General features: G+C 33.6%; 2 protein-coding genes across 3 annotated transcripts; both read right to left on the bottom strand.

The window, feature by feature from the left end:
• Positions 1–2,619: 2,619 nt before the first annotated feature.
• Positions 2,620–25,691, bottom strand: LOC138336744 (uncharacterized). 2 transcript variants are annotated; one of them, XM_069286294.1, is made up of 5 exons: positions 25,538–25,691; positions 5,960–6,088; positions 4,517–4,595; positions 3,707–3,743; positions 2,620–2,780 (listed from the first exon to the last, which is right to left on the bottom strand). In XM_069286294.1, exons 1-5 carry the CDS (start codon positions 25,586–25,588, stop codon positions 2,690–2,692), a joined length of 387 nt encoding a protein of 128 aa, XP_069142395.1. In that variant the 5' UTR covers positions 25,589–25,691; the 3' UTR covers positions 2,620–2,689. The 2 variants fall into 2 exon arrangements, with proteins under 2 accessions (XP_069142395.1, XP_069142394.1); XM_069286293.1 differs by lacking the exon at positions 25,538–25,691 and adding an exon at positions 9,284–9,525 and having other exon boundaries at positions 5,960–6,087.
• On the bottom strand, positions 17,856–24,282 carry LOC138336743 (uncharacterized). The gene is made up of 2 exons (XM_069286292.1): positions 23,993–24,282; positions 17,856–21,089 (listed from the first exon to the last, which is right to left on the bottom strand). Exon 2 carries the CDS (start codon positions 21,062–21,064, stop codon positions 19,994–19,996), a length of 1,071 nt encoding a protein of 356 aa, XP_069142393.1. The 5' UTR covers positions 21,065–21,089; positions 23,993–24,282; the 3' UTR covers positions 17,856–19,993.
• Positions 25,692–27,957: the final 2,266 nt, after the last annotated feature.

Genomic DNA, 27,957 nt, shown 5'->3' with positions numbered 1-27,957 from the left:
ATACTGGCGCGAATGATAACAAACAATCGCCACTTTTAAAATAATTGGCCTAGGTTACATATTTATCTGTGTATTTCTTTCAAGAATTTTCAAATATACTGTATAAGGAACCTGCAGAAGAATAATGAATAATTCATAAATCAACAATAATTTCGACATTCCTACAGTAGGCCTAACCTCAATACGACACCAGACCGTCTTTATATTGAAAGCATCACAAACAAGAGTGACACAAACATCCATCTAACATTTTAAGCACAATCTCCTTGATCATATGTGCATTTTCGCTGAGATAATCACTTAAAGGTTATGCCGATAAATTGATTGTAGAGTGAAGATTGATCTGTAGGTACGAACACCTTCATTTGTTTATAATCACAGTCTAGAAAACGCTTGAATTGTTACGTTTGACTTTCGCCGCGTCATCAACTTTCAAACTGGCGTAGGAGAAGCAACTCGTATTTAAAAAATGTATTTCATTTAATTTGAAGTATTAAAACGATTAAAGTTATTTTTACACAAAAATTAATCATTAATATATAGTTTTACGGTAATGAAGTGGTATATTTAGTTGAAGATAATGTGTTTTAATTTTGAAGCGAAGGCGAGAGCCGCCATATTGCACCATAATAAAATTTACTGACCCCCTATAAAGTGATAGGGGGTCACCACGTGACGGCTCTCCGCCAATCATTTGGGGTCATTTCTGTCCGAGGTGCGATAAAATATGTTATTTTATGCACAAGCCTAATTCTGGTTCATTTACTGCATATCTTGTCACTTTGCGGATAAAAAGTCGTGACTTTCGCTTAAACCAAAACAAAACAAAACAAAAAAACATCATTTCATCGGTTTAATCATATGCAATCTAATCATTGAAATATGAAATTTAGCTAATACGGGGGTTTCGAGATCCCAAAACGACGTTGGTAAAGTATAATTTACCGTCGATTAGTCTCATCTTCCGGGGCTTATGACGTCACGAAACTCACGTCAAATGATGACGTCATAATAACTGCATGATTGGACTAATCGACGGTAAATTGTACTTTACCCACGTCGTTTTTGGATATAGAAGCCGACGTATTCTGAATTTTTACGGTTTAAAAACCATGCCGACCTATCACAAAATCGCGAGAATAACCAAAACGTCATCTTTACTTACTCATGATAGTACTGTAAACCAACTCTCTTTCGCGTGCTATTTTACTTTCGCTTTTACTTTCGCGAATTTTGCGATCCAAGTGAATTATCGCAAGCTTATCTCTGCGAATTACCATCTCAGCATCTTTATTGATAAGACTTTCCAGTCAATTTTTCAATCTGGAAATTTTAATCTTCGGGACCTTTGGTTGTGAAAAACGCGAAATTTAATAGCTGCGAAAGAAAAGTGATTTACTGTAATCGGATTAATGTGTATTATCAAAATACCATAGCGGTAAATGTCGTCTATCTATAGGTGTAGGTTAAATGTCATTTTGATTAGGTAAGTGTTAATGCATATCAGGGCGGATCTAGTGCGGCTGCTAATATTTCATTTGTTTCAGATTAAATATCTATCGAAAGGTTACGTATTGTTTAAGATTAGTTGTCTTTCAAAGGTCACGAACAGAAGGCGTAACTGTAGATTTATGTAAATTGTTTTGTTTGCGCAGAAAATCCCTCTTATGCTTCAGAAATACCACTGCTTTTAATTACTACAATACTTTCAATTCCAAAAAGGTATAAACATGCATGACAGTTTCATCTGGAAGGGGTGAGGTGTGAGGATAATTTTAGTTCAATTTTGTAGGATATTATCATTTGTTAAGGCTGAAAGAAAGACTCTTGTTACTTTAAATCACATGATTTTTTTCGTCTTCTTTAATTATTGAAATAAAAAGAAGGCAGTTCAACAAAAACTCCATTCTTTAAGGAATAGTGAACATGGAAATAAGTACATGTATTGAGTCATACCATGCAGACTTTTGGGGACAATAATGATTTTAACAATTCGAATTGACAATTTTTTCTTGTGGAATCGATATATTGCTTCTAATATGAAAAGCGTCATATATGCCATGGTCATAACGACAATGTATATGTTAATTTAAATTCCATCGAGAAGTTAACTTAAGCGCTAGATTCTTTGTTGAAAGAAATATGATTTGAATCTCCTGCACATTTTTGTTGAAACGTATACATTTTGTTAAAATTCACAAGCAGTGCAACATATTACGCGGCAGTCGTAAGACCTTTGGTTAGATATCAAGGCATGCGAAATGTAATCAACGGGAGTTAAACTCATATAATTAATAACTGTTACTTCGAGTCCCTCTGCAAAGCTGTTAACTAAAACTAAAAGAGTTAATTGTTTTCATAATCATTAACAAACAAGCATACATTTCTACACTTGTTGAGAACAAATATTTGGCGTGTCGAGAAAGCCCCCCCCCTCCCCCATAAAAAAATAGTACACGAGTACTAATCTATCCACCATCTCTGTCTTCCTCTTGGTATCGTAAATAATTATACAGTAAGCAAGTTCCCATGCAGTACTGAAGATAAATTATTCATTTATAATAACTTTTTTTTTCAAAATGCGCCAAGACATACCAATTTAAAAATAAAGCAACTAAATTGTTCGTTTCTTGTTTATATGACAGGTTTTAGGGCGATACAATCGTTAGAATACCGATATTTTATCAATTTAGCCGACGACTGAGCTGCAAATTATCTGTGAGCTCTGACATCGACACATTTGTCCGCTTTGATGGACCATGTCTCCTTCCTGAAACAACCTACAAAATAGGATACCAAAATCATTGAACAGTAGTTACACCGAATAATGTCCTCCGCATTGAAAATATTGTGGTAGCACTGAACATAGCTTTTTAAAACATGTTTCTAATAACTTTAAAGATGTTGCCGCTTAAAAGTTATGACACTTTTGTGTAAAGAAAACACTAATACATGTACCTTTGATGTACAATATACTACAATTCAATATAAACATATTAGTGTTTTTTTTACGTTTTTCAAAAAGATAAATACCCTTATTCATTAAAGATGCTCCACCGCTGACAGAGCATAAATGATATTCATCACTTGAACAATAATTGGTGTGTAATCGTGTATATATCTGTCTAATTAACACAAAAACTAACATAAAATAATTTATTATGTCTTTGGTACATGCGCAATCAGTACTTCATTCCATATAGGATATAGTGCCACGGAATTTTTTCGGGATGCAATTAATTATTTTTCATATTTTTACCTTGAAGTAAAATTAGAAGCTCAAACTTTTCAGTGGTGGTAATGGTGTAAAGTACGTAACTTTTGTAACCGAAGAAAAATACTAAATCGTCTGCTCCTGTTTTTGATAGTGAAAAAATACCATTTGTCAGCGGTGGAGCATCTTTAAAGATGCTCCAAAAAGTTACTTACTTTACATCATTACCACCATTGAAAAGTTAAAACTTCTAATTTTACTTCAAGTTAAAAGATATGAAAAATAATTAATTGCACCCCGAAAAAATTCCATGCCACTATATCCTATATGGAATGAAGCATTGATTACGCATGCACCAAAGGCAAAATAAATTATTTTATATTATTTTTGTGTTAATTAGACATATATATACACGATTACACACCAATTATTGTTCAAGTGATGAATATCATTTATGCTCTGTCGGCGGTGGAGCATCTTTAATATACTTACCCTGCAGGTGTCAAACATGTTGGAATGTTCTGTGCCCCTGAAACATACCCAAACACATAGATGGTTTAATTCGTTTTCAATGCTAGTTTAGGTTACTTAATTTAAGGGAATACGGTGGATTTATTTCAATCCGAACGAAAATGTCAGGGAAGGGATTTCGGTAACGTTATTTATTTATACTCACTATGAAATCTAGAATTAGTTAGTGTTTTAAGATAATTTGTATATTAAAACGAAATTTAGCTACGCATTTTATTTGTGTTAAGTCATTCCTTATTTAGATTGTCAGCCAGTGTAGAAGGTTTAGAAAAGTCAGAGTAACAGGAGGAAAAAACCCGACCTACACTTCCTGGTAACACGCAAAAGGGGCTTCTTCAAATTATCACGAGACAAACTATAAAAATTAGGATAAAACATCCTTAAGATAATACAAAAGGGAACTTTAAAATTAGGCTAAAATCATATTGAAGTATTGTAGTTAATACTATAAAAATAAGTGGAAAACAACATAGTTTACGTCACAAAAAATGTGCAGCAAATCCTCCCTTTAAAAAGTCTTTTCGTGGGAAATATATATCCCCCTTGGTATCCTTAGAGGTTGACTGGGTATGCACACACTAGTGTTATAGAAAGGTGTGCATAGAATACAAAAGGAAGGCAGCTAGTGTGACAAAAAAAATTGTTTAGCACAATCCATGATGTAATTTTCACAAAATCATTAAAAATTCTAGGATATCACTAGTAAACGGATACGTTCGTGACATCGTAAAATCTAAGATTACCAAAAACGAAAAATAATGATAAAAAAACCTGAGAGGACAACGGCTCCGGTGTTAGGGCATGACGTAGCATTCTTGGCGCGAAGATGAAAACCATCTACCCAGGCAATCTGTAAAGATATACGAGGTATACGATACATTCCTTCATAAACATCTTTATCTTGTACTACATATTATCTTTCATACATCTAAGGCGTAGTCTTCATGCAGATCAGTTTTCCTATGCATGATCGCATAGAGCTATTCAGTGTTGAAAAACAATTCATTCAATGCCGTGTGCAAAGGTCTAGAGTACAGATACTATCTTAAACGACCGAATTTTAACTTTATTTTTTTATTCAAATAGCGTCAATATCCATTATGTTGTATGTATATACATAGAATGAGTCGGTAATTTAAACACGATAAAGCAAGTAAAACATAACCGTCATTTTCTGGTTATCACATGAACATTAAAAGTACATGTAATCTGACATTATATAGTTTAAAAAAATGCATACGTTAACCTAAACTGTGATAATTATTTTTTAGATGTAGTTTAAACGAGTTTGATGATTTTGTAAAAATTACATTAGCCTACCGTTGATACTACACTTATCATAACTTCGTTAACCATTTAAAATAGATGAATAATATATTAATTTCAATAACACGGGTCGTCTTAGGTTTCTAGCCGTCTTCCTCGTTGCCACGCAATAGTTGAACATCACTACGCCATCCAGTATTTGAATATCACTACGCCACACAGAAAACCATCTAAAAAAGCCTTCATTGTTAACATAGAACATTTTTGTTTGTACTTGTTGTATTTTCCAGTAGCAGTACTATATAGAGACAAAGCAAATTTGTATTTTACACATCCTTCTAATCATGCAAACCGCTTTTTAATTATTTTTATGATTCTCTCGGTGATTGTCATTCAAACTTAAAAACTGTTCAGCCTTCTCATCCTCGTCACCAGCACACCCAAAATTCTCATTAGTCATAACCATTCATCATCAGTTTCATAAATCAAATCCATTTATCATCATCTTCAAAAACGTTTACTCAAAATCCTCACCATATCATTCATCATCGTTATCATCACTCAGTAGAATCATACAACTCTGTATCGCGAAATTAGGTGATCCCAAAAATGAAGTGAATTATAGTATCATTAATCTCGATCCTCTTAAAGAAGATTTATTATGACAATTAAAATGTTATTTAAAAGAGTGGTGAAGAGTCATAGATTATGGTCTACAACTCCGATTGATATCAAACAAATTAAAGCATCATTTTTTCTAGGTATGGAAATATTACAAATATTGATATTAAGTTTGTAATTAGTATCATTAGCGATATCCAATACCATTTGTACCTATATGAACAAATCAATATAATATAATAAGCAAATAACTTGAACACAAGTTGTCGGAAAAATTATTTTAGACCTCATCTAAATACGACATATATATCATAGATTTCTGTTTACCTCTCCCTTAATTTCCTTAAGTTCGTACCAGGATTGTCCTTCCTCGTAGCCCTCGTGTGAAAGTCCTCCATTCGATACGAAACATTCATTCGCTTGCAATGTCCCGGCTATAAGGTACTGAGGACCAGCTGGAAATGGGTTTGAAATATGAGAAATAATATGGAATAAGAAAATAAATGTGTCAGAGTAAAAGATGTAGCAGAAGAGGCAAGGAAAGCTTGGGAATAGATGTATGTATAAAAACTAGACATTTATTGTGAAGGAATATGAAGAAGGCATAGATTCTAGATATTTGTAATGGAGGAAGGCATAAGAAAGTAGATATTTATTATGAGGAACATAAAGAAGACTAAAGATGAGAAATAACAGACAAGATGACGTATTCAATATCGTGGAAGGATAGAAAGTAGATATAGCATACGAGGAATGAACAGTGAAAAGAGGAGAACAAATAATTAAAATCTACCTCAACCTCATCTACATTTAAAGGTAGTTTTCCTTTCTTTAGCTTATATTGTGAATTATGTAAATAATTTATAACAAGTATTAGCTTCCCAAAAAGCTAAGAAGGCTACCATACAGCATTATTTATTAGGAAGCAATGATAGGAAAGCTTGACGAATTGTTCTGTTCACAGTTAGCTGGCATAGTTCTTATGACGATTCATTTTTGAAGAATAATAATTTAAATGTTTTCACGTTTATTGTAAAAGATATTCAGGAAATGGTATCTAGTATGGCAAGCCGTTTTGATATTAAATACATAATAGCTTAAGTTAAAAAGTTATTTAGCTTAAGTTAAAAAGATTTTAGCTTAAGCTAAACAGATTTTAACTTAAGTTAAAAAGATTTCAGCTTAAGTTTAAAAAACTTACATAATCAAAGTTTTTTTCACTTAAGTTGAAATCTTTTTCACTTAAGTGAAAATCTTTTTAGATTCTTAGTTAGATTTCTCATTTTTGCATTAACACTTATTTTAACTTAAGTGTAAAAATATATCGATCACACATTGAAATTGTGATCATGAAAAAAAAAGAAGAAAAATGAAGTCAACCGTGAAATCGCCTTTGGACTAGTCCAATATATTCATTCAATGAAAACACTCCATACATAACAGCCAATCACAGTCGCCGTTTCGAAACTGCTTTGCGTGCGATGACAACTGCCTAACAAGATGGCGGCCCCCAATATTTATATGCCGAGTACCCATTGCACGTTGCATTTTTGTGTTATTTGTCAATTCAAATGTTGATTAAACACATTCTCCTGTCGCTCATCTAAAAAATTGCATTTTAAATAAGTCAAATTAGACCAGCTACAATTAATCACAACCAAGCTGAAAAGTTTTTTTAACTTTATAAGCTGAAAAAGCTGAAAAGTTTTTATAACTTAAGCTGAAAAGTTTTTTTAACTTAAGCTAAAAAGTGTTTTAAGCTGAAAAGATTATTTAATATATACTAGTTTTTTTTAACGAAAAATTATTTTTAAGGCATTATTCAAATCCAGCACCTTTATTTTCTTACTAGCAAGGTGCATATCTTAAAAAATAATGGAACGCCCCATATTTACAATGTCTTCTATGCATAAAACATTTCTTGTTGGGGTTACCTTGAAGTAGTTGATTTGATACCATTCAAATATTTATCTGAATTGCTGATAGCACGTCGTCGGCCATTTTGTTTAATGCAATATGGCTGTTCAAGCTTGTCGGGAACACGTACAAATGGACTAGCCTAACCCATTATAAATATAAGGGGATGGCAGGTTGAATATTGGAAATACGATTTACTTATCTACAACCGGATTGTTTTTAGTTTAAGTTGAATAAGGTTTATTTGCATTATCACTTATTTCAGCTTAAGTCAACAAAGATTTTTTTTTGATTAAGTGAAAAAAGTGATTATGCAAAAAAGACTTTCTAACTTCAGCTAAATAACTTTTTAACTTAAGCTATTATGTATTAAATATCAAAACGGCTTGCCATACTCTAGGCTACTTTTCCGAAACAAAAATTAATAGTTTCTTTAAAACAATTACAACAATTGATAACTATGGCCAAAGACGAGGTAACAACACCAAACAAATTCAAATCTATATATAAACAGTGAAGATTCGTGTCTTTGTTTTTCCTTCATGCGCAGTAAGTCAATTGACGCCTGGTATTTAGGGCGACGTCGGGAAACATAATACGACCTGCGTGATGAAAATTAGCGTTTTGAATATTTTAATAGTTGTTTAGAAGGTGTGGTGGACCTTAAGTTTTCCGTTTAATATACAATGTACGAAGTACGGATATACTTGGACAAGTTGGTGAAATCAAGGACGTATATGAGACTTATAAATCCTTGGTGAAATACAACCGTTATATTACGGTTAAAACTGCAGTTCCACAAATATCCCCTAAGTAAAACCTAACATTTTGTTTCAGCATCTCCCATGTACATGAACAGTTACTATAAGTAACATGATCAGCCAGCTAACAGTTAGGCTATATATAGATGAACATATCACCGAACATTTGAAACCTCTCTAGACTTACCCTATTTAGTACTAGTCACGTTCAACCAGACGCTTGATACTCTGTCTGGCGTAGCATACAAAGCCAACAGGAGTCTGGTTGAACGAGACTATATTTGAAGTACATGTAGCGCCGCCTTGTGTGATTTCTGAGAATAATCCAACAACATGGCAGGCAAAGCGACCAATTCTAATAGCTACCATCCTGGGATGGTAGCAACAATACATGTATCTCTGGATATACAATACATGTTGATACGTATTTCATATACTTTGGTTTTTTTTTCTCCAAAAACAATATTCCATGAGCAGTATTGAGGTGGTCTACATAAAAAAGTAGTCTTGCTCAGTCACATTTCAAATTTGTTAGCTAATACAATTCTGTAAAACATGAATTATTCGTGGATACTTCGCTTCGAGGTTTGGAACTTTTTACTACAAACATTTTGGAACAAATCATTTTGTGGATAGCCATATTAGTGTTTAGTCGATGGAGGTCCTAGTCCAGTAACAGCCAAAAAATAACGAAAATGTCTATACATTAGCAATTTCACGTGATACAGTATATCAAATCATGCTTATTTAACCTTGATTATCTATTTTACAATAAGGAGGAACCCCCAAGTACTTAGTTGTTCGGGGGATTCCATAACTCTTCAAATTTGATATTGTAATACAGCCCTGTTGCACAGAAAGGCAGATAATGAAGACTGTGCTACTGAACTCTACATTACATATCTTGTGTTCGTTGATAATGTCTGACCAAAGATAACTGATATGTCGGATTAAGACATGAATGTGACCTTACGTCCAGTCCTTGCGTAAACGTCCGAGTCAGCAACACAAAGACATAGTCCGCTGTGGAGGAGGTGGTGAATTTCAGCTGCATTGGTCGCTAAAAACAGACCGATGGTCAAAACTACATACTTAGTGACCATCATGGTAAATTTCACGGATTGACAATGGCAATGATGTCACTCACGGAAGTACAAGTATCACGTGGCACAGAACAATGTGTCATGCAAGTACGTACAAAGATAAGATATGATGTGTTACAAGGAGAAACATCGGCGCATCAAGTGGAATCCTGTTTCTAAGTTATTTAATGGAATTTGGTTTTAGATCACTTGTACTCTTGAATTAAGTAACATTTCAGGGCTCAAACTTACACATATATCTGATATATGCCTCTTTTAAGTTCAAAATATTTACATAATAAAAATTCGTAAAAAAGGAGAAAATGAGAGAAAGCAATATATGAAAACATCTAACTATAATAAAATGAGAATCATTTCTTACTCAATAAAATTCGATATTCTACGGTAAAATTGCTTTCTCGAAATTCTGTTTTATGTAAATTATTCAAAAATATCGTTTCAATCTGGTAATATTCAAGTGTTCCTCCGTGCAACACCACCCTACAACGTATATATTCAGTAGAACATCCATCAAATAAAAACAATCAGATTTTTTTCTAATTGCTCGCTTTTTGTCAGCTTTATAATTCAAATGGTAACTGTGAATCAGGATGCAAGCTTAACTAGATCTACTTCATTTTGAAATAGCAACTTCTCTATACCTAAGCTGTACAATCGTTACATACATTCCTCAAAATTAGAGGTGATCGAGTTGCTAAATAACCGATATATTATTACATGTACTACTTGCCCTCGAACTCTGGACAAACGTTTCCGCTAATGCAAAGAGACACAACACGATTATACCACAGTCTCACAAAACACACATATGCACATCACACAACGCATAAACGGTAGTCCGTCCTTCAATGATCCTGTTAACAGACATTAATTTTCATTAACCATTCAACGGGCTCGCGTGAAGAACTGGCTGCAGGTCGGTAGTTTTTCTCCGCATTTTTCTCCCTTAACTTTACATAACGATGGATGTTATGTCATTTTCCAAAATAAATCATATTAACCAATTATATGTCATAACCACCAGGTTAAGATGACATAACTATTATTATCATATGATATATTGATAAGTTGATGATATAAAATGATTTGGCTTCTTACCAACTTAAATTTAAATTTTAGCTCGGAGCTTTTTCATAATTCATCATCAACGTTTATAGCCAAATTGCGTAGTCACTCTTATTTGCTTTGATGTCATCCAACTATCCTCAGCTCAAATTACATGACGGGTCATGTTTGGTGTAGCAAACACCGTCTATCACCATTATTGGACAGCGAAAGAAATATTTTCTTACGCTTTGGTTACTGGTATTCTTCTTGAGATTTGAAACTTTTATTTCGACTGTTATTATTCCTGTGTCTCCGTCATCTTAACATACTCGCGAATCTATGATTTCCCATTCGGGAACTATAGGGTATAAATATAATTTAAAGCGCAGTACGAAACATTAAATGTGCTAACCGTCAGCTATACGCCATTGCGACCGTAACTCTATTATGTAATCACAAACTTAGGGTTTTAATGGTGTAGTTTGTACACGGAATGTAGTTTTAAAAAAATTCGTTTACGCTCTGATGGGATCAAGTTTTGCAAGATATCGTGACATTACGTCTGTCGGTTGTCTGGTTTGTATACCACAATACTACTTCTTCTGTCTGAAATACTTTAAGGATGAGTCAATTAATAAAATACCCCTTAATCATCAACATTTCTACCACAATAGGCGGTGTTATTCAGCTCTCAGGGTGTAAGATAAACGATGCAGCTGTTGATTAACAATTTGTTTATACCATTCTGATTGGCTGACGCGGTGAACTTTGACCGAACTACTTATTTCTCAGTGCAACGTCATTATTTGTGAACGTCATCAATAATCTAGTGACGTCATGCTACAATGAATGTTGTGATCATAATAAATATCTACAAATAAAATTATGCTTGAATATGAAATACTGGGTATACTTTGAATTACACAGATAATATTTCTTCATATTATTTTTTTGCGCGTGAATCAAACATGAAATTCACGTGAAGGTATTTTAGTATAAAATTTACATGATATTCATTTGAGGAAAAGGTGCATGTGTATAAATATGTTAATATGTTAACCATACTGATATGACGAAAATATAACCTTTATACATTGTATGGAGAAAGTTAATGAAAATTGCCCACGTCAAAAAGCTGCGGTTAGTAATTGTTTTATTTCAATGTATTAGAACTAAAGAAAATATCAATAATTAGTACTAGTGGTTCAAAAAAGCTAAACACACATTCTCGGTCGCATGTATGGATCGTATTGATGCTCATAAATATTCATTGCGATGTGTACCAATGACAAAACATGTGGACTGGAACAAATATTTTGTAATATTTATCGGACTTGTCTTCCTCCATGACAGAAATATGCAAAGATTGCTTTCAGACAGATGACAGATGTATATACATAAATGTACAACTGTACACAGAAAGAATTTGTGTCCTAGTTTATCATTCTATTTTGTTTTGAAGATAATCATGAAGATCTGCTGACAACAAAACAAGGATGACCCTTCGCTGTATAAGTCGCAGTCATGCCATACCCGAACGTGCGTACTTTTGATTTTATGTAATAAATATACAGTCACAAGGGAGCGGGACTGGTACTAAAAGTACACTTACGTTGCGTTATGCTATTTCTAGAAATCATTTGCGAATACCATATTCGACCCAATAAGCGCCCAGGGCGTTCCAAAAAAATCAAGAAAACATGAAAAAGTGCTTAATAAGACGAAATTATTGCAAACCTATATAGTTTTTATGATTGTGGTCATTAAGCCCGGGCAATTGAAATGAGCCGAATACGTTATGTCGAAAATATACAGTCACAAGGGAGCGGGACTGGTACTAAAAGTACACTTACGTTGCGTTATGCTATTTCTAGAAATCATTTGCGAATACCATATTCGACCCAATAAGCGCCCAGGGCGTTCGAAAAAAATCAAGAAAACATGAAAAAGTGCTTAATAAGACAAAATTATTGCAAACCTATATAGTATTTATGATTGTGGTCATTAAGCCCGGGCAATTGAAATGAGCCGAATACGTTATGTCGAAAATACGGAATGCAATGTGAAGATTGCGTGAACGAAGAGTGGAATGCTTATTCGAACATTTTTCAAAATAAATATATAGATATATATTATCAAAATACAAAGGAACTATACTATAAGATAAATAGCGTTTGAAACCATATTACTATGCTTGACTGAATGTCATTTGCCTGAACTTCTTTGATGTACCTTTTCTGATGCCTGGGAAACTCGCGCGCTGATTGGCTGCAGTGAGAATCAACAGCACAATCAGAGCGCCCGTTACAAATCAACAGCGTGGCTGTATGAAAGCGAAAGTAGCGCTAAAATTAGCGACCTTCAAGAAAGAACGAACGCTCTGATCGGTCTGAATTTACGTCATCGAGCAGTATCGGGACTGTAGTGAAAAGTATGGCCACCACAGTAGTAGTAAAGCACCGTAAAAGCGTTGGATTCTGTCAAGGCTGGGAAGAGGAGTGTAATGGATTATCTTGCCTAGACATGTGAAGATGTCTTTGATGTATTAATTTTGTTTATATTTTTTAGTTGGCTGTACATGACTATACTGTAGAACAAGAATTTTACCTGCCTTGAAATGACATGCATAGAAACTTTGTTTTGAAATTGTTTGAAACAGTAGAACACGGCTTTAGTTACATGATGAAATATGTCGTGTAAGCTACAGCAATTTACAAAAAAGGCAAGGAGAACAAAATGATCACGTAGAAAACTGTGACATTCAGACTTATAGTCTACCGACGACAAAGTCTATAACCAAGACGTAGAAAACTGTGACATTCAGACTTATAGTCTACCGACGACAAAGTCTATAACCAAGATGTAGAAAACTGTGACATTCAGACTTATAGTCTACCGACGACAAAGTCTATAACCAAGACGTAGAAAACTGTGACATTCAGACTTATAGTCTACCGACGACAAAGTCTATAACCAAGACGTAGAAAACTGTGACATTCAGACTTATAGTCTACCGACGACAAAGTCTATAACCAAGACGTAGAAAACTGTGACATTCAGACTTATAGTCTACCGACGACAAAGTCTATAACCAAGACGTAGAAAACTGTGACATTCAGACTTATAGTCTACCGACGACAAAGTCTATAACCAAGACGTAGAAAACTGTGACATTCAGACTTATAGTCTACCGACGACAAAGTCTATAACCAAGACGTAGAAAACTGTGACATTCAGACTTATAGTCTACCGACGACAAAGTCTAAACCAAGACGTAAAAACTGTGACATTCAGACTATAGTCTACCGACGACAAAGTCTATAACCAAGACGTAGAAAACTGTGACATTCAGACTTATAGTCTACCGACGACAAAGTCTATAACCAAGACGTAGAAAACTGTGACATTCAGACTTATAGTCTACCGACGACAAAGTCTATAACCAAGACGTAGAAAACTGTGACATTCAGACTTATAGTCTACCGACGACGTTATACAAGTCTATAACCAAGACGTAGAAAAACTGTGACATTCAGACTTATAGTCTACCGACGACAAAGTCTATAACCAAGACGTAGAAAACTGTGACATTCAGACTTATAGTCTACCGACGACAAAGTCTATAACCAAGACGTAGAAAACTGTGACATTCAGACTTATAGTCTACCGACGACGAAGTCTATAACCAAGACGTAGAAAACTGTGACATTCAGACTTATAGTCTACCGACGACAAAGTCTATAACCAAGACGTAGAAAACTGTGACATTCAGACTTATAGTCTACCGACGACAAAGTCTATAACCAAGACGTAGAAAACTGTGACATTCAGACTTATAGTCTACCGACGACAAAGTCTATAACCAAGACGTAGAAAACTGTGACATTCAGACTTATAGTCTACCGACGACAAAGTCTATAACCAAGACGTAGAAAACTGTGACATTCAGACTTATAGTCTACCGACGACAAAGTCTATAACCAAGACGTAGAAAACTGTGACATTCAGACTTATAGTCTACCGACGACAAAGTCTATAACCAAGACGTAGAAAACTGTGACATTCAGACTTATAGTCTACCGACGACAAAGTCTATAACCAAGACGTAGAAAACTGTGACATTCAGACTTATAGTCTACCGACGACAAAGTCTATAACCAAGACGTAGAAAACTGTGACATTCAGACTTATAGTCTACCGACGACAAAGTCTATAACCAAGACGTAGAAAACTGTGACATTCAGACTTATAGTCTACCGACGACAAAGTCTATAACCAAGACGTAGAAAACTGTGACATTCAGACTTATAGTCTACCGACGACAAAGTCTATAACCAAGACGTAGAAAACTGTGACATTCAGACTTATAGTCTACCGACGACAAAGTCTATAACCAAGACGAGATCCTATGACACTGGATAGATAGAGTAACATTTCATAAAACTTTAACATATCAAAAAACGCTGCGGTCAGTACCTAGCAACTACCCCACGTGGAATTGGAACTCTGCTTGTGGTAATTTGTATTTTAAATGTCATAACAGGGCGAAAATTTTGGCATATTAATTTTTCTGTAGTAATCAATTGAATACCATAAGGTTTGATGAATTAAACTGTGAAATCATTCAAATGAACAGACAAACATGTAGGGTGGCTTATAAATATTACTGTAGTTACACCACAAAATTCTTGCATTGTTTTTTTTTTTTTTTTTTTATACCTTGCGCATGTTTTGATGAAACTATATGCAGAAATAACTTAATAGTACTGCCAAAAATCATTTTCGATTCTTATTCATAGTTGTAAAATTAAAACTTATGCATTGTAAGTAATGTGACTCTAAAAAAATGTTGGTAATTTTTGGCGGAGAATAAAATATTAAAAGCTCTTCTTGATTCGTGAGTATGGAAAGTATGGCACATATAAATGTACGGAATATAAGAAAAGTTCATCTATTGATTTTGTGATATATAATACTATTAACAGTACTTACAAGTAGATAACGTTGAATCGACTTTGTTGTATACTACTTACAGTACTTACAGGTCGATAACTTTGAATTGACTTTGTGATATACCACTGATAGTACTTACATACAGTAGATAAATTGAATTTAAATTTTCATAATTGCTTCAATAATATAAAACTCATTGTTGGACTATATAAAAGCATGCGCGCTGCACGGTACCGTCTCCTCCCGCCAAATAACCATCAGGCCATTGTAATCAAGTTCAAGTCCGTTTCAGACTCGTTTAATCTAGTAAACTCATGTCTAAATTTTAACCCACACATATTAGAAACTTATGTTTAAAAACATCCAGGCAGATAAATGCCCTTGTATGTCTTGGAAGGTACTAGCTGCAATATTGTAGCTCAAAAAACTTTTTGACAGAAAATGGTGTCGTCTTTAGAGCTACAATTGGTGCATATTACTGCTAATGGAGCAAAGTAATGATTATGCAAACCATTATAAAACGTTTGTTTGCATATTTATCGTACTTGTTTGCTTACATCGCTTATCTACTAGGCAATACAACTGAACCACATAAAATATCAAACTCTCATCGAGGCATCATTTTTTATGATACATATGAAGGTCTTTCTGAAGGGAATTTATACGGCAAGTCCACAAATTGTGAATTTGACGTCTTGTGAGCGGTACGGTAGATATTAAGAATGGTAGTTATGTTTGTTTTGGACAAAAATAATATGTAAATGCATGTATACTTATAAAATAATTGGAAACCTACAAAAAAGTATAGAAAACTATGCCCGAGTGATTTTCGGAGGCAGTGCTCCACTACGACACATAGGGACCAATTCGTACCCGGCCGAAGGCTATAGTAGGCCGGGTACGTATATTCGTTTTAGGAGGGTACCTAACCTTAGATGGACGTAAGGCTATCTATCATACTTTTGTGATGTCAAATTTTATTCTCTGGTCTGTACATTTGCCCATAATTAAATTCCCAGAAAATCCATTTTAGAACACTGAAGTTTGTATATCAGGTTTTTAACTCAAGCTATGAATCCTTTCTTGATAGGGGGAATTTTTCTACATGTTTTAACAAGATGTTATCCATGAGAAACCGTGATGTGCCTAGAGCAAGAACTGTTAAATATGGTAGCGACAGTTTTAGGTTTTTAGCAGCTACAACATGGAATTGTTTACCTTATTGTATGAGATCGACAACCTCTTTTAGAGATTTGAAAAACATATTTTCAATTTGGAATGGTGCAAACTGTAAATGTACTATGTGTAAATATGAAAAACTTTTATAACATACATAGCTGTAACATTTTACTCAAAGGTCTCTTATCTGTGATATTGTTAGTAAATTGTATCAGTGACCTAAATAATTTATGTCCATATCTTAATAGAAAAAGTAATATGTTGTTTTTATAAGTTAAATGCATGCAGTACTGTGATAATGAACAGATGTGATCAGATTATGTAAATAATTAAGTATTTCATTGTTATTATTTTTACCCTAAGTAGTCGGTTGTAAAAGCCTTAATGACTTGTGTTAATATGTTGTACCACATGTACTAAGTCTAAATAAAGATTACTTGACTTGACTTGATCAGTGAAATCCTGTCAATCAAAATGCGTTTCACATATTATTAGTATTTCATGTCAATTTTACACCTCTCATGAACAAGTCACGTATTTTGACACATCGACCCTGAAACATACGCTTTCCAACACAAGTTTGGACGTCAAGCGGCGATCACAACATAGTATGACGTCATTCGATTATCGATGACGTTGACAAATGATGACACGACTCCAAAGAAAAAGTAGTTCGATGAAAGTTCACAGTGTCAGCCTATCAGAATGCGTACAGAGTTTATACCACATGTGGTAAGAAAAATGTTAATCAACAGCTGCACTATTTATATTATTTGATACCCTTAGATTTGAATAACAACGCCTATTGTGGTAGAAACATGAGTTTCCAATACCCCTGATATATATCTGTTGTGGCTAAAATAGAAAATACTTGAATATACTTGATTTTTTTCTAACCATTTTTTTTTCATTGAATAGAATGTGACTGGGATTTTTGTAGAATTTATCTTCAATTAAATGATTGATTGTCAATTTTGTTGCTTCCGTTGACTAATGAAAAAGGTTAATTTCGAACAAATGAAATGAACTAATAGGCCTCACCACAGGAAGTTTGTTCAAAACCGAAACTGCACATGACTCGTCCAATTGTACACGCTAACGCGCCCCATAGAATATATTCTTAGAGGAATTGCTCCATACAAGCATGGTTAACATAAAAGCGAAATCAAATCTTTATGTATGAAGCAAAATTAGTTATATGATAATGACATTTGAAATTGATGTGATATTGATATGCAATCGATATAGGAAAACAACCACATGTTATATTAGTTCATGTCTTTATTAAATATAATAATAAACCTGCACGATAGGCAAACATTTTTCATCCAATGTGTGAGGTTTTCTTCTTTTATTCTGGATCACTTATTGAGATATGGGAAATATTGTTGGTATCAAATATTAACGTTAATACAATTCACAAAACAGAAACAATGATGCAAGTGCATGAAATGAAAAAAAAGTAAAATGAAATAAAAAGAATACATAATTGCACCAGGGGCCCCTTATATCATACAACCTTTGTACACAGTGCCGTACCGGAACCACTTATTTATTCATTCACACTTTCATAAGACAACTGTAAATAAATAAATAATAATAAAAAAAATAATAAAAAAAGACACTATCGAAAACGGAAATTGTCATTACAATACTTAATGTATAAAGCCAAGCCTGACCTTTTTAAAATTAACTACAGTCTTGTCTTTCTTATTGTACAGATAATTGAGTCGGCCAAGTTGCAATGTGATATACACAGTTGAAATACTATGAAAAATCCCTGTTATACATAGATCTTTAAAATACAACACTGAACACAAATAAAATTATATCATATAATATAAGGAACCTATACTTTAAATTACGTCACACCAAATGTTGAATATGTAGTATATTAAACACCATCAGTTGAAAATAAAACACATGATGCTTCAATATTAAACACCGTCAAATGGAAAGAATATGAAATTATATTAATGTTAATGTAAAACAATTAGAACATAAATATTCAAGATGATGTGATAGAATATAAAACATGTAAGCTTGCAATATAAAACATCATAGTTTGAATATCAATCAGCACATTTACATATGTTTAAAAGTCATTTTAAAATCTTATGTATCTATATGAGGCTTATAAGTATCAATATACATTATAATATTGCATATTAGTATCTAATTTCTAGGATAATTGGTTTGGTACGTCCTATTTAATTTTCTGTTTTTGTATATTACAGAGTTATCTGCCCTTGCAGGTAGGTATCGATTGTGACGTCATGTGTTCGCGGGACTAACGTCATACTATTAAGAGAAAACGACGTGAATTTGGCATACAAAATGATGACGTCTCAATAGATACCTACCTACCCGCAAGAGAGACAAGACGGAATAACAGCCAGTGTCATTTTAGAACGTTCTTCCGTGTATATTATGCTATGCGTGTGTGACTATGCATTTTTATTATCATTTATCACACAATAATCCCGATATCCAGTGAGTCCTTACATGTCATTTATTTGCATATACGTCACTATCGTAACATGACCTGGAGTAATGTTATCGCCTGTCCCGGGCAGGATAATCATTGTGACATTTTCATATAAGGTAGCAGTGTACAATAGATAAATAGCTGTGTTTACATAATTAAAGCATGCGCTTTATTTTGCTCAATTTTACAAATTTATTGTACACTGTTACCTAGATATCTGCAGCACATTTTGGCGTTGAAATTCTTAGAAATGTATACGTAAATTGCTGTAATGATTATGTTTAAAAAATATCTTAAGCTTGACATATGTTCATTTTCGTCTCGAAATTTTATTTTTATCACGGCATGCACAATTTAACAAAATAAGTTATCTCTTTTAGAATAACTCGTTTAATAAAATATCGTGTAATATGAACAGATTTACTGAACTGTCTTTTAAAATAACAGAAGTATTATTTTATTTAGTTTTTTGTAGAAAAGTAGAATGACAACTCGATCTAGAGATCACTTGTTTAGTCAGAAGTAGAAGCAGCAGACACGCATCATATCTAACCTACGTTCCAGTAAAAGTGTCAGATATACATAATGTACAGTCATTGTAGTGGATTAATAAGGGGTTTATTTCAAGTTAAAACCATTCGTATTGAGATTCCACCTGCATTTAAAATCTTTGCAGATGACCCCTCTTATGAAATTAGAGGACATTTTGTGGTATCTCGTTTCTGTGTTGTTATACATTGCTATGAATAGAATAGGATTTTCGAACTGATTTTCATTACAACACTGTCCTTAGAAACTATGGCCGATACACAGGGGTCATCTGCAAACCATTTGAAAGACCTTTTTATATCAACACGAATGATTTTAAATAACATTGTGTGATCGTATTCGGTATAATGCGAATAAATGCAAACTACGTCTTGAAAACAAGTGCTCTCATTTCCTCACATTGAGCAGATAATTGCATGATCTTCCGTCTAAGTTCCTGTCGCTCCAGGTAACTATTGCTTGTATCGTTGTCGTCATGATATGTCGATCCATACGTGGATGTTCTCACGCAATCCTCGAGTTTTGTGCTAGCGGGAGGAGGGGTGACTTCACGAAATGCGGCAATGTGCAGAGATGTGTTGTTTCTCCTGCCAAAGTCACCCGGTTTTGACAGAAATACATTTGCAGATACGTGTGCTTGTTTTCGGTTGGGTCCAATATAGGAACCTTGTTCGTGGTCTTTGTAAATCATTTTCTGCGGCATGCAATGACAAACTTTCTCCTCGGTCGAATTGTAAGAGTTCATATTCGGCATCGGGTAGAGTCCTTCGATTGTGAATTGACGATGACTTTCGGTGTGCTTTAGTCTTGACTGCTCTTCGTTGACGGTTGACCATACAATTTCTTCGGGCGAATTACCATACGATGGCCGTCGTTCGTAACCAATATATATGGGAGAATTTCGCTCATTTTCAGGCTCTAACGAAACTTGGTTTTCTGAGTATTGGTTCTCGTGGGGAACCATTACAGAAGTATTTAAGGTATTTGAGTTTGTTTCTGAATCATCTAGGCCCTGTCTGTAATCCCCTTCGTCCTCTGCTGTCTTCATTTTAAACTCGTTCAAACACTCTAGTTTTTCTTGGTCAGTTAACATAGAATGGCCTATTGGGATTCCAAATTTGGATTTCATGACGGATACCTCTTTCTTCAGAAGAATGTTTTCCTTTTCTAGGATCTCAAGTTTTAAGCGAACATCTAATTCGAAACGTCGTCTGTTTTCCCTCGACCTTTTAGCAGCCATGTTGTTCTTCTTGCGTCTTTCCCAATATTTATCGTCTTTGAGAGTTTCCGGTATCGCACGTTTCGCCTGCCGAGTCAGCGTTGTTCCTCGTAGCGAATTCGTAGTCAGTATTATCGGTTCAAATCGATGTAGTTGGTCACTACATACTGCATGCGGACCAGCTGGTCTATCCCGTTCTCCATCTGACATGATCATTGTGAAAATTATTTTTACTGTTTACCTGAAAAGACGAGAGTTTTTTAACAATAAACATATATAAATCAATCAATCAAAAGACGAGAAAAGGTTGTATTTATATAAATGACGAAATTGTAATACATATAATAATTTTTGTCCTATAACAATTTTTTTCCAGAAAGTGTTGGATGAAGCCTTGTTTTAAAGTGAAGTTTGGGGCCTAAAAAGGGAATCGACGAATAGAAAATCAAATACGATCAAACAAGTGTACAATTAATTGTCGATAATGGAAAATCTGCCAACGAAGACATTGTTGCCGACATTGAAATTTGTGAATTAGCTTATTAACTACGTTATTCGGGGTGCAATCGACCTATGACTTTAATTAACTTATAGTATCAGAAACTCTTTAGTTCTATCGTGGACGTTCCTCGTTAAAAAACAGTGGCCATTATAACAGAAAATATCTAGTGGTATAGATAAATAATATTTCTTCTTGTGTTGTAATTCATGTAGAAAATCTCCGAATTCCAAACACTGTATTTAGTGTTGCTACATCCAGTTTTAATTTACATAATGATGTACTACATGTCAAATTCCACGGACAAAATCACACGGTTTCTTATCTCATTTTGTGCATCAGTCTCTCCATCTACAAAACATATAGTAAGACTCTTTACTACCATGTGAAAAAAGACCTTTTAACCCTAGAAAATACTTTTAATTATATATATATATGCTATCACCCTCATCATTGTTCAAAATTACCTGGTATCGTATAGCACTTATTTTAATGGCGGTTAGATTTTTTGTGCAATGTCGATCTCGGACAGTCCTAGGACGTAAGATTTCTCTTACCATTCATTTTGATTTATTTGCGGATATTTACGATCGCTAATATTACGTCAACCGTGAATATAGTGAAACAATACGATAATCCGTAGCTCCTCTTTCATCGATAAAGTTTTTAATATTTTTATAGTAATTTCCTATTTCATAATTATTGATATAAATCATAGGAGTATGCATAATAGACATAATAGACAAGAAATCTAAGATTTAAAAAAGATTATAGCTATTTTAGGCCCAACACTGATGGTAATGTATACCAGACAGAATGATGGCAGAAGAAAATTTATTATTTCAGTAAATCTCAGTAATTGTGCTGTTACATGTATGCCCATGTTAATTTTATTTCTTAACAAACGGTTCGCCTCATTCATATTTTGTATTTAGATTTGTATTTTAGATTGACTGATACATTACTGTTAAGGCAAAACATATCGCCAGAGATTTAGATGTATACTATCTCTTGATGTATACTATCTCTATGCTAAAATTGTCTTTTGGTTTGATATTTCGAAAAATATATTCCCGCCAAAACGATAATTTCACTGTAAATGCTGTGAGCTGTGGTCAATATTGAGTGAAATATAAAATGTTATATTTTCAATCGAATGAAAAATACTACATATATTTTCACCATATTTCACTCTGTAAAAAAAGTAATAAATATGTTTTTGCTTAGTTTTTGTTTATTCATTCCTGTGTTTTCACTTTATTATTAGATTGATATTTTATGATCAGTTATACCCATTGCAGATTTAAAGGATGTATTCTATATAATATACTACAGGAATATGCTAAGAACTTAATTCGAAAGAAGATAATTCGAATTTAGCATTGTAGTATTTATGAAAAGATTATATATGTATATGTATGGAGATAAGCCGAAAATTGTACAATATGTGAGCGAGAGAACTGAATCGAGGCCTGTCAGGAACGAGATCTGTTCCCTCTCCCCCATATTGTACAGTTTGAGACTTATCTCTAACTTAAAACATAGCGATATTTTGTGTTAAAAAATGTACACTTTTATTTCTAATATAAGCCATTTGGTTTGCCTTTGTAAATGAGCTCAGGTAACACTACCAATATGCATTCAACCATGTTAAATGGTGTGTTCGTAAAAAGGAGGAAAAACTCGATCTGGGATATATACAGAAATTGTGTGAATGTGTTTAATTCCGCATAATTCAACATAATTATGGGATTATGCCCGGAGACATACTCACCCGTATTGAGTAACTCTCACATAAGTTACCTTTTACTATCTTTTAGGTGACTTTCTTATAAGTGACTGCCTTATATTAGAGTCACATATAAGACAGTAAAAGGTAACATATAGGACAGTTACCGGTAATCGTCCGATAATACAGGAGTTAAAGTACAGAAACAGCAATAGATGACACCACAATTATGTTTTAAATATACATCACATTGTGGTAACAAATATGGATTTCCTGTTTAGTTCACTATTGCCCCTTCAAATACTTGTTTGAATGTCTCAGTACATACTCGCTTACTCTAATGCACTGGAAAATTACTGCGATACTTATTTTTCATTTCACTAAATGGGTTCCTGCACCGATGGTTAAATACGTGAGTACAGATGTACTTGTAACTTACGATAAAATATTCATGTGATATTTTGTCTTTGTTTATACCTCTACTATTCGTGTAATTGAATGATGATACTAATATGTACGAAGTTGATAAAATCCATAATTGGTAAGTATCTATTAAAGACACAATCTATCACTCTATCAACTACAATAACCAGATATTTTATAAAACTATTTTTGGAATGACTTAATAAAAACAATCGTGACATTTCGAAACATTTGTTCTTGTATCCAAGACCGTCAAAACTAAACTCAAGACGCCGATCAATGATCAGGCCTAATTCAAATACAACGTAAACAAATGTTTAAAAAAATATCAAGCAGATCTAGAACTTGTACAAAAAAGGCAATTGGATTTTCAGTTAGGCCTAACGGCATTTAATTTAATTTTCAAATCACAAGATACATGTATATAACAACATTTATATATATATTTATAGATATATTTACATTTTATGAATCTGTTACGTAATTTACTTACCTGCAAAGTTGATATTCTTCAAGACGACAATATCTCCTCGAACAACGACAGTAAATACATAATACAATTACACTGTATTGTCAGCGAATCCTAGCAATGGTTAACTGCTGGACACCTCCGACCACAGTGGACACCGCCTGCATGTAACAGCCTCACAGATTTGGTACTATAAACTTAGTAACCACACGTGTGTATCTAGGCACGTTATATAATGCACTAGTTCATTATTGTAGACTGACCACGAGCTAATACACGTAAACAGCCGCAGTGTCGTATTACTTCATTCACGGCAGATTGCGTAATTTCGAAGCAGTCTAACAATATGTTTCGTAACACAGCTTTCTGTCGATTTCGTAAGGTTTCGTACAAATACGTTAACGATATCACAGATTTATATCATCAGAAATAAGTTAAACTTAACATTTTAATCAAAACAATTAAAATTAATTCATATGAAAAGTTGAAGGATTAAGTTGGAATTCCGATGCCTTATTATCAATTTGATCATGATATTTAAACCCAAGAAATGCATGTATTGATAGATATTCTAGATATTATTAAATATGAGTTAGTGAAGGTAAACAATACTGCAATAATATTTCATAGATTAAAAAAAATAACCGAACAGGTTATATAAGATATCCGCGGTCATGCTTGGTTGGTTTTAGTAAAGGCTAAAGTATGTGGTATATTACGTAATATGATCCTCTATTTTGCAGAGCTCCATAACCTTGTCAATTCTTGTCTATATTAATTCACTCATGTATGTAAGAAAACTAGGCCCTAATGTCGCTATCAGTTCAGAGGTTAAAAACGTAAGTGCTCGTTTAATTGTCCCCTGACTTCGGGACTTATTTAGCCTGCATATTTGATTGTACTCGATTCTGTTAAAATCTAATTTCCCATTCATGTTACCAATGCACAAGTGATAAACATTATTTATAAATATTAATATAGCCATTGTTCACATCGTGGATATCATAAAGGTAAAAATAAATAATATAAAAAAGCAATAAAATAATGTCCTTTTAGATCACAGATTATTGTGATAAAAAATCTTTAAGCAAAGTTGTACAATAGATATTGAATCTCATATTATCATCCGTTCTTTGTTTTTATATTGTGAATGGTCCTTGATCGCTACATTTAAGAAGTGTCATTGTAAAAATAGTACAGAAACGTTGATAAGCATAGCTTACAACGACAGTGGACAGTTGATATATGAACATTCCATTGCTATGATATAGTCCAGACAAAGCGATAATAACGTTTTGTTAGAAAACTTGAAAACGAGTTTATGGAAACAAGCTTACAGTAAGTGTTGCAAGCAACACAAATTCCCTGCCGTCAATTACTGTTTCTAATCTATGGCAAGTTACCATTGTTTAGTTATGCTATCGTTGCATGAAGTTTGAATAAATTATGTTGAAGTGTTCTCAAGTTATCGTCCGGAAACCAAACTTTTTGAAACAATATATTTTTTAGTAACAGTGACTTTTGTAGTTGACCCTTTGACCCAAAATTCAAACACAAGCTGTATTTCCCACATGCTACCATTGTGTGAAGTTTGATTAAAATCCACCAATTCGTTCTCATCTGGAAACAAAATCCGGACAGGCAGGCGGACAGACAGATGAGAACAAAACTTGAGTTCCCTCTGGTTTACAGGGGACTAGTAAAGAAGAAGCAATATGTAATCGGTAACAGTATGAAGAAAAATAGCCCTACTAAAGATAGAACGTGTCTAACGATTGACGTCTATGAAAAGAGTATCAGGTATCAGGTAACTGTATATTACAGTCATATGTAAAGAGTCTTAACATTAACAATCTCATTGGTATACAGCAAGCTGCTTTAGATATTTAAAAAAGGACTAAATTAATAGATCTTTATGTCATGGAGATAAACATTATAATCTGAGTGTGGTTCAGCAGTTTATGATGAGCTCAGATTTGTTTGTGTTATATCCCCATAACATTAAAAAATCAATTTACTATAGTTTATCTATTCAAAATTCATTTGTGACTCCTTTTTCCCTGTGAAATCATTACGACATTACATCAGCCAATCAGATGTGACTTTTCCTTTTTTATATTTACACTTGCTAGGCTTGGTCACTATACGCTAATACTAGCCGATTTTGTTTACCATAACTGCATGGTAACATTGAACTTTGAACTTGCGTATGAAAATGTTCTGTGCAACGTAAAAGGACTACTTTTTTTAAAAAAGAAACACATGGCTTTGTTTACATTTTGACGCAACGTTACGTGTATACTGTTGTTTTTCATAGAATTTTGGAAAAATCTAAACAAATATACATGTTTTATATTTATATATGATTCAAACAATTTTTAAATTTACAATTGTATAAAGAAACGGAAAAATATCCCGACCGGACCGACGTGCTTTCATTTTTGTTAAAAATGATGGGTGTCAAATGTAAACATTACCTCTGTGCCTATGTTCGTCCTACGATCGAGTCTTTGGGGTGGACGGGCGTGAGACCCTCTGATAGAGGTCAGTTATAAACATATCCTCTTGTCTTTGTTCTTTGAGAATTAAATCATATGTATTATAAAACATGCACCGCTAGTAATACACGTGTTGACAGTTACGCGTCACCACAAATACATTGTATCCATCGAACACAAGTGAAGTTGTTCCATAGATGGCGATGGATCTAAGCGTAGATTATATAATCACATGGCTCCGAAGGATGTAATATCGTCAAGTCAGACGACAATCTCAAACAAATTTAGCTACTTGAACACTGGTGTTTTGACAACTTCGGAAAACTCCAGTGTGTAAGCGTGCGTCAGCCTCGCCTCGCTGCACAATAACGGTCACCGAGTTCACACATGTGGCCGTGAACAAATACTTTATGTTATTACGCTATATATGAACTTTTAGCAAAATTGAATACCTATTTAAAGTTCTGATCTGATTAAATAAAATTATCTCTGACATTTACTTTGTTTGTCATGTTTATTTTACACTAAAATATTGAACTTTTTTGTCGTCGCGGATGAATAATTCTACCTTACGTGAAGCGTCATCATTCGCTGTTCAATTGAGTAAGCTCCTCCCACTTTTGACCGACTTTTATTGAATAATTACGTCACTTTCAAATGATAATTTTATTGCATGAAATATAAATAATAGTCGTGTGAGTGTAAATATAGGGATTGGATTTCGTTTTTATGTTAACCATGCTTGTATGGAGCAATTCCTCTAAGAATATATTCAATATGAGGCGCTAACGCGCCCCATAGAATATATTCTTAGAGGAATTGCTCCATACAAGCATGGTTAACATAAAAACGAAATCCAATCCCTATATAAAGTAAATCAATAAGCCAATGAAAATGCTCGTTACAAGCAAAATTCAATTATACATCCAAAATAAGTATATGAATACATTTTCTTACTTCCAAATTCCCCCTGCACTTAACGAGACGCAGTAAAAGTCAACAATATCCGAGTGATTGCTGGTAGTGAATTCAATTAAACTTTCATTGACACCGCTATTACATAACATGCTGGTATATATCAAAATACATTATCATGATAAAGTCTTGTACATTAATAAACACGTACTCTCCAATGTGTATATTATTTAGTAAACACCTGCATACATGATAGTGCGTATATATATTGGTGATAAAGATATAAACCTTAGATCGTGCTCACACAACGACAGAACTTCATTTAATGCCTTTGGAATATAGTTTCTTATCAAAAAAATGCATGCATTTATAGTCTATCAAAACAAGATTGTACATACTAAATTGGTTACAATTTCTAATTGATAGTTATTGGTAAATAAAATATCATACTTCAGACGTATTTCATCATATAATGGACAAACAAAAATAATGTGTGCCTCAGTTTCTACTATTGTTACACCGTATGGACAAACTATTTGGTCTCTTTGTTTAGATTGTTTTTTATAACGTCTAACC

Source organism: Argopecten irradians, chromosome 12, assembly GCF_041381155.1.
Source record: "Argopecten irradians isolate NY chromosome 12, Ai_NY, whole genome shotgun sequence".
Classification (NCBI taxonomy): Eukaryota; Metazoa; Mollusca; class Bivalvia; order Pectinida; family Pectinidae; genus Argopecten; species Argopecten irradians.
The sequence above is the reverse complement of the archived record's forward strand: the minus strand, read 5'-3'. Positions and strand labels throughout refer to the sequence as shown.

What these genes read in the sequence shown, in the direction of transcription:
- LOC138336744 (XM_069286293.1), bottom strand. Translation starts at nt 9,416, where the DNA reads ATGATGGTCACTAAGTATGTAGTTTTGACCATCGGTCTGTTTTTAGCG. An exon ending in TTAAGGAAATTAAGGGAGAG is followed by an intron (nt 4,596 to 5,959) that starts GTAAACAGAAAT and finishes ATATCTTTACAG; the next exon opens with ATTGCCTGGGTAGATGGTTT. An exon ending in CGGAGCCGTTGTCCTCTCAG is followed by an intron (nt 3,744 to 4,516) that starts GTTTTTTTATCA and finishes GGTATGTTTCAG; the next exon opens with GGGCACAGAACATTCCAACA.
- LOC138336743 (XM_069286292.1), bottom strand. Translation starts at nt 21,064, where the DNA reads ATGATCATGTCAGATGGAGAACGGGATAGACCAGCTGGTCCGCATGCA.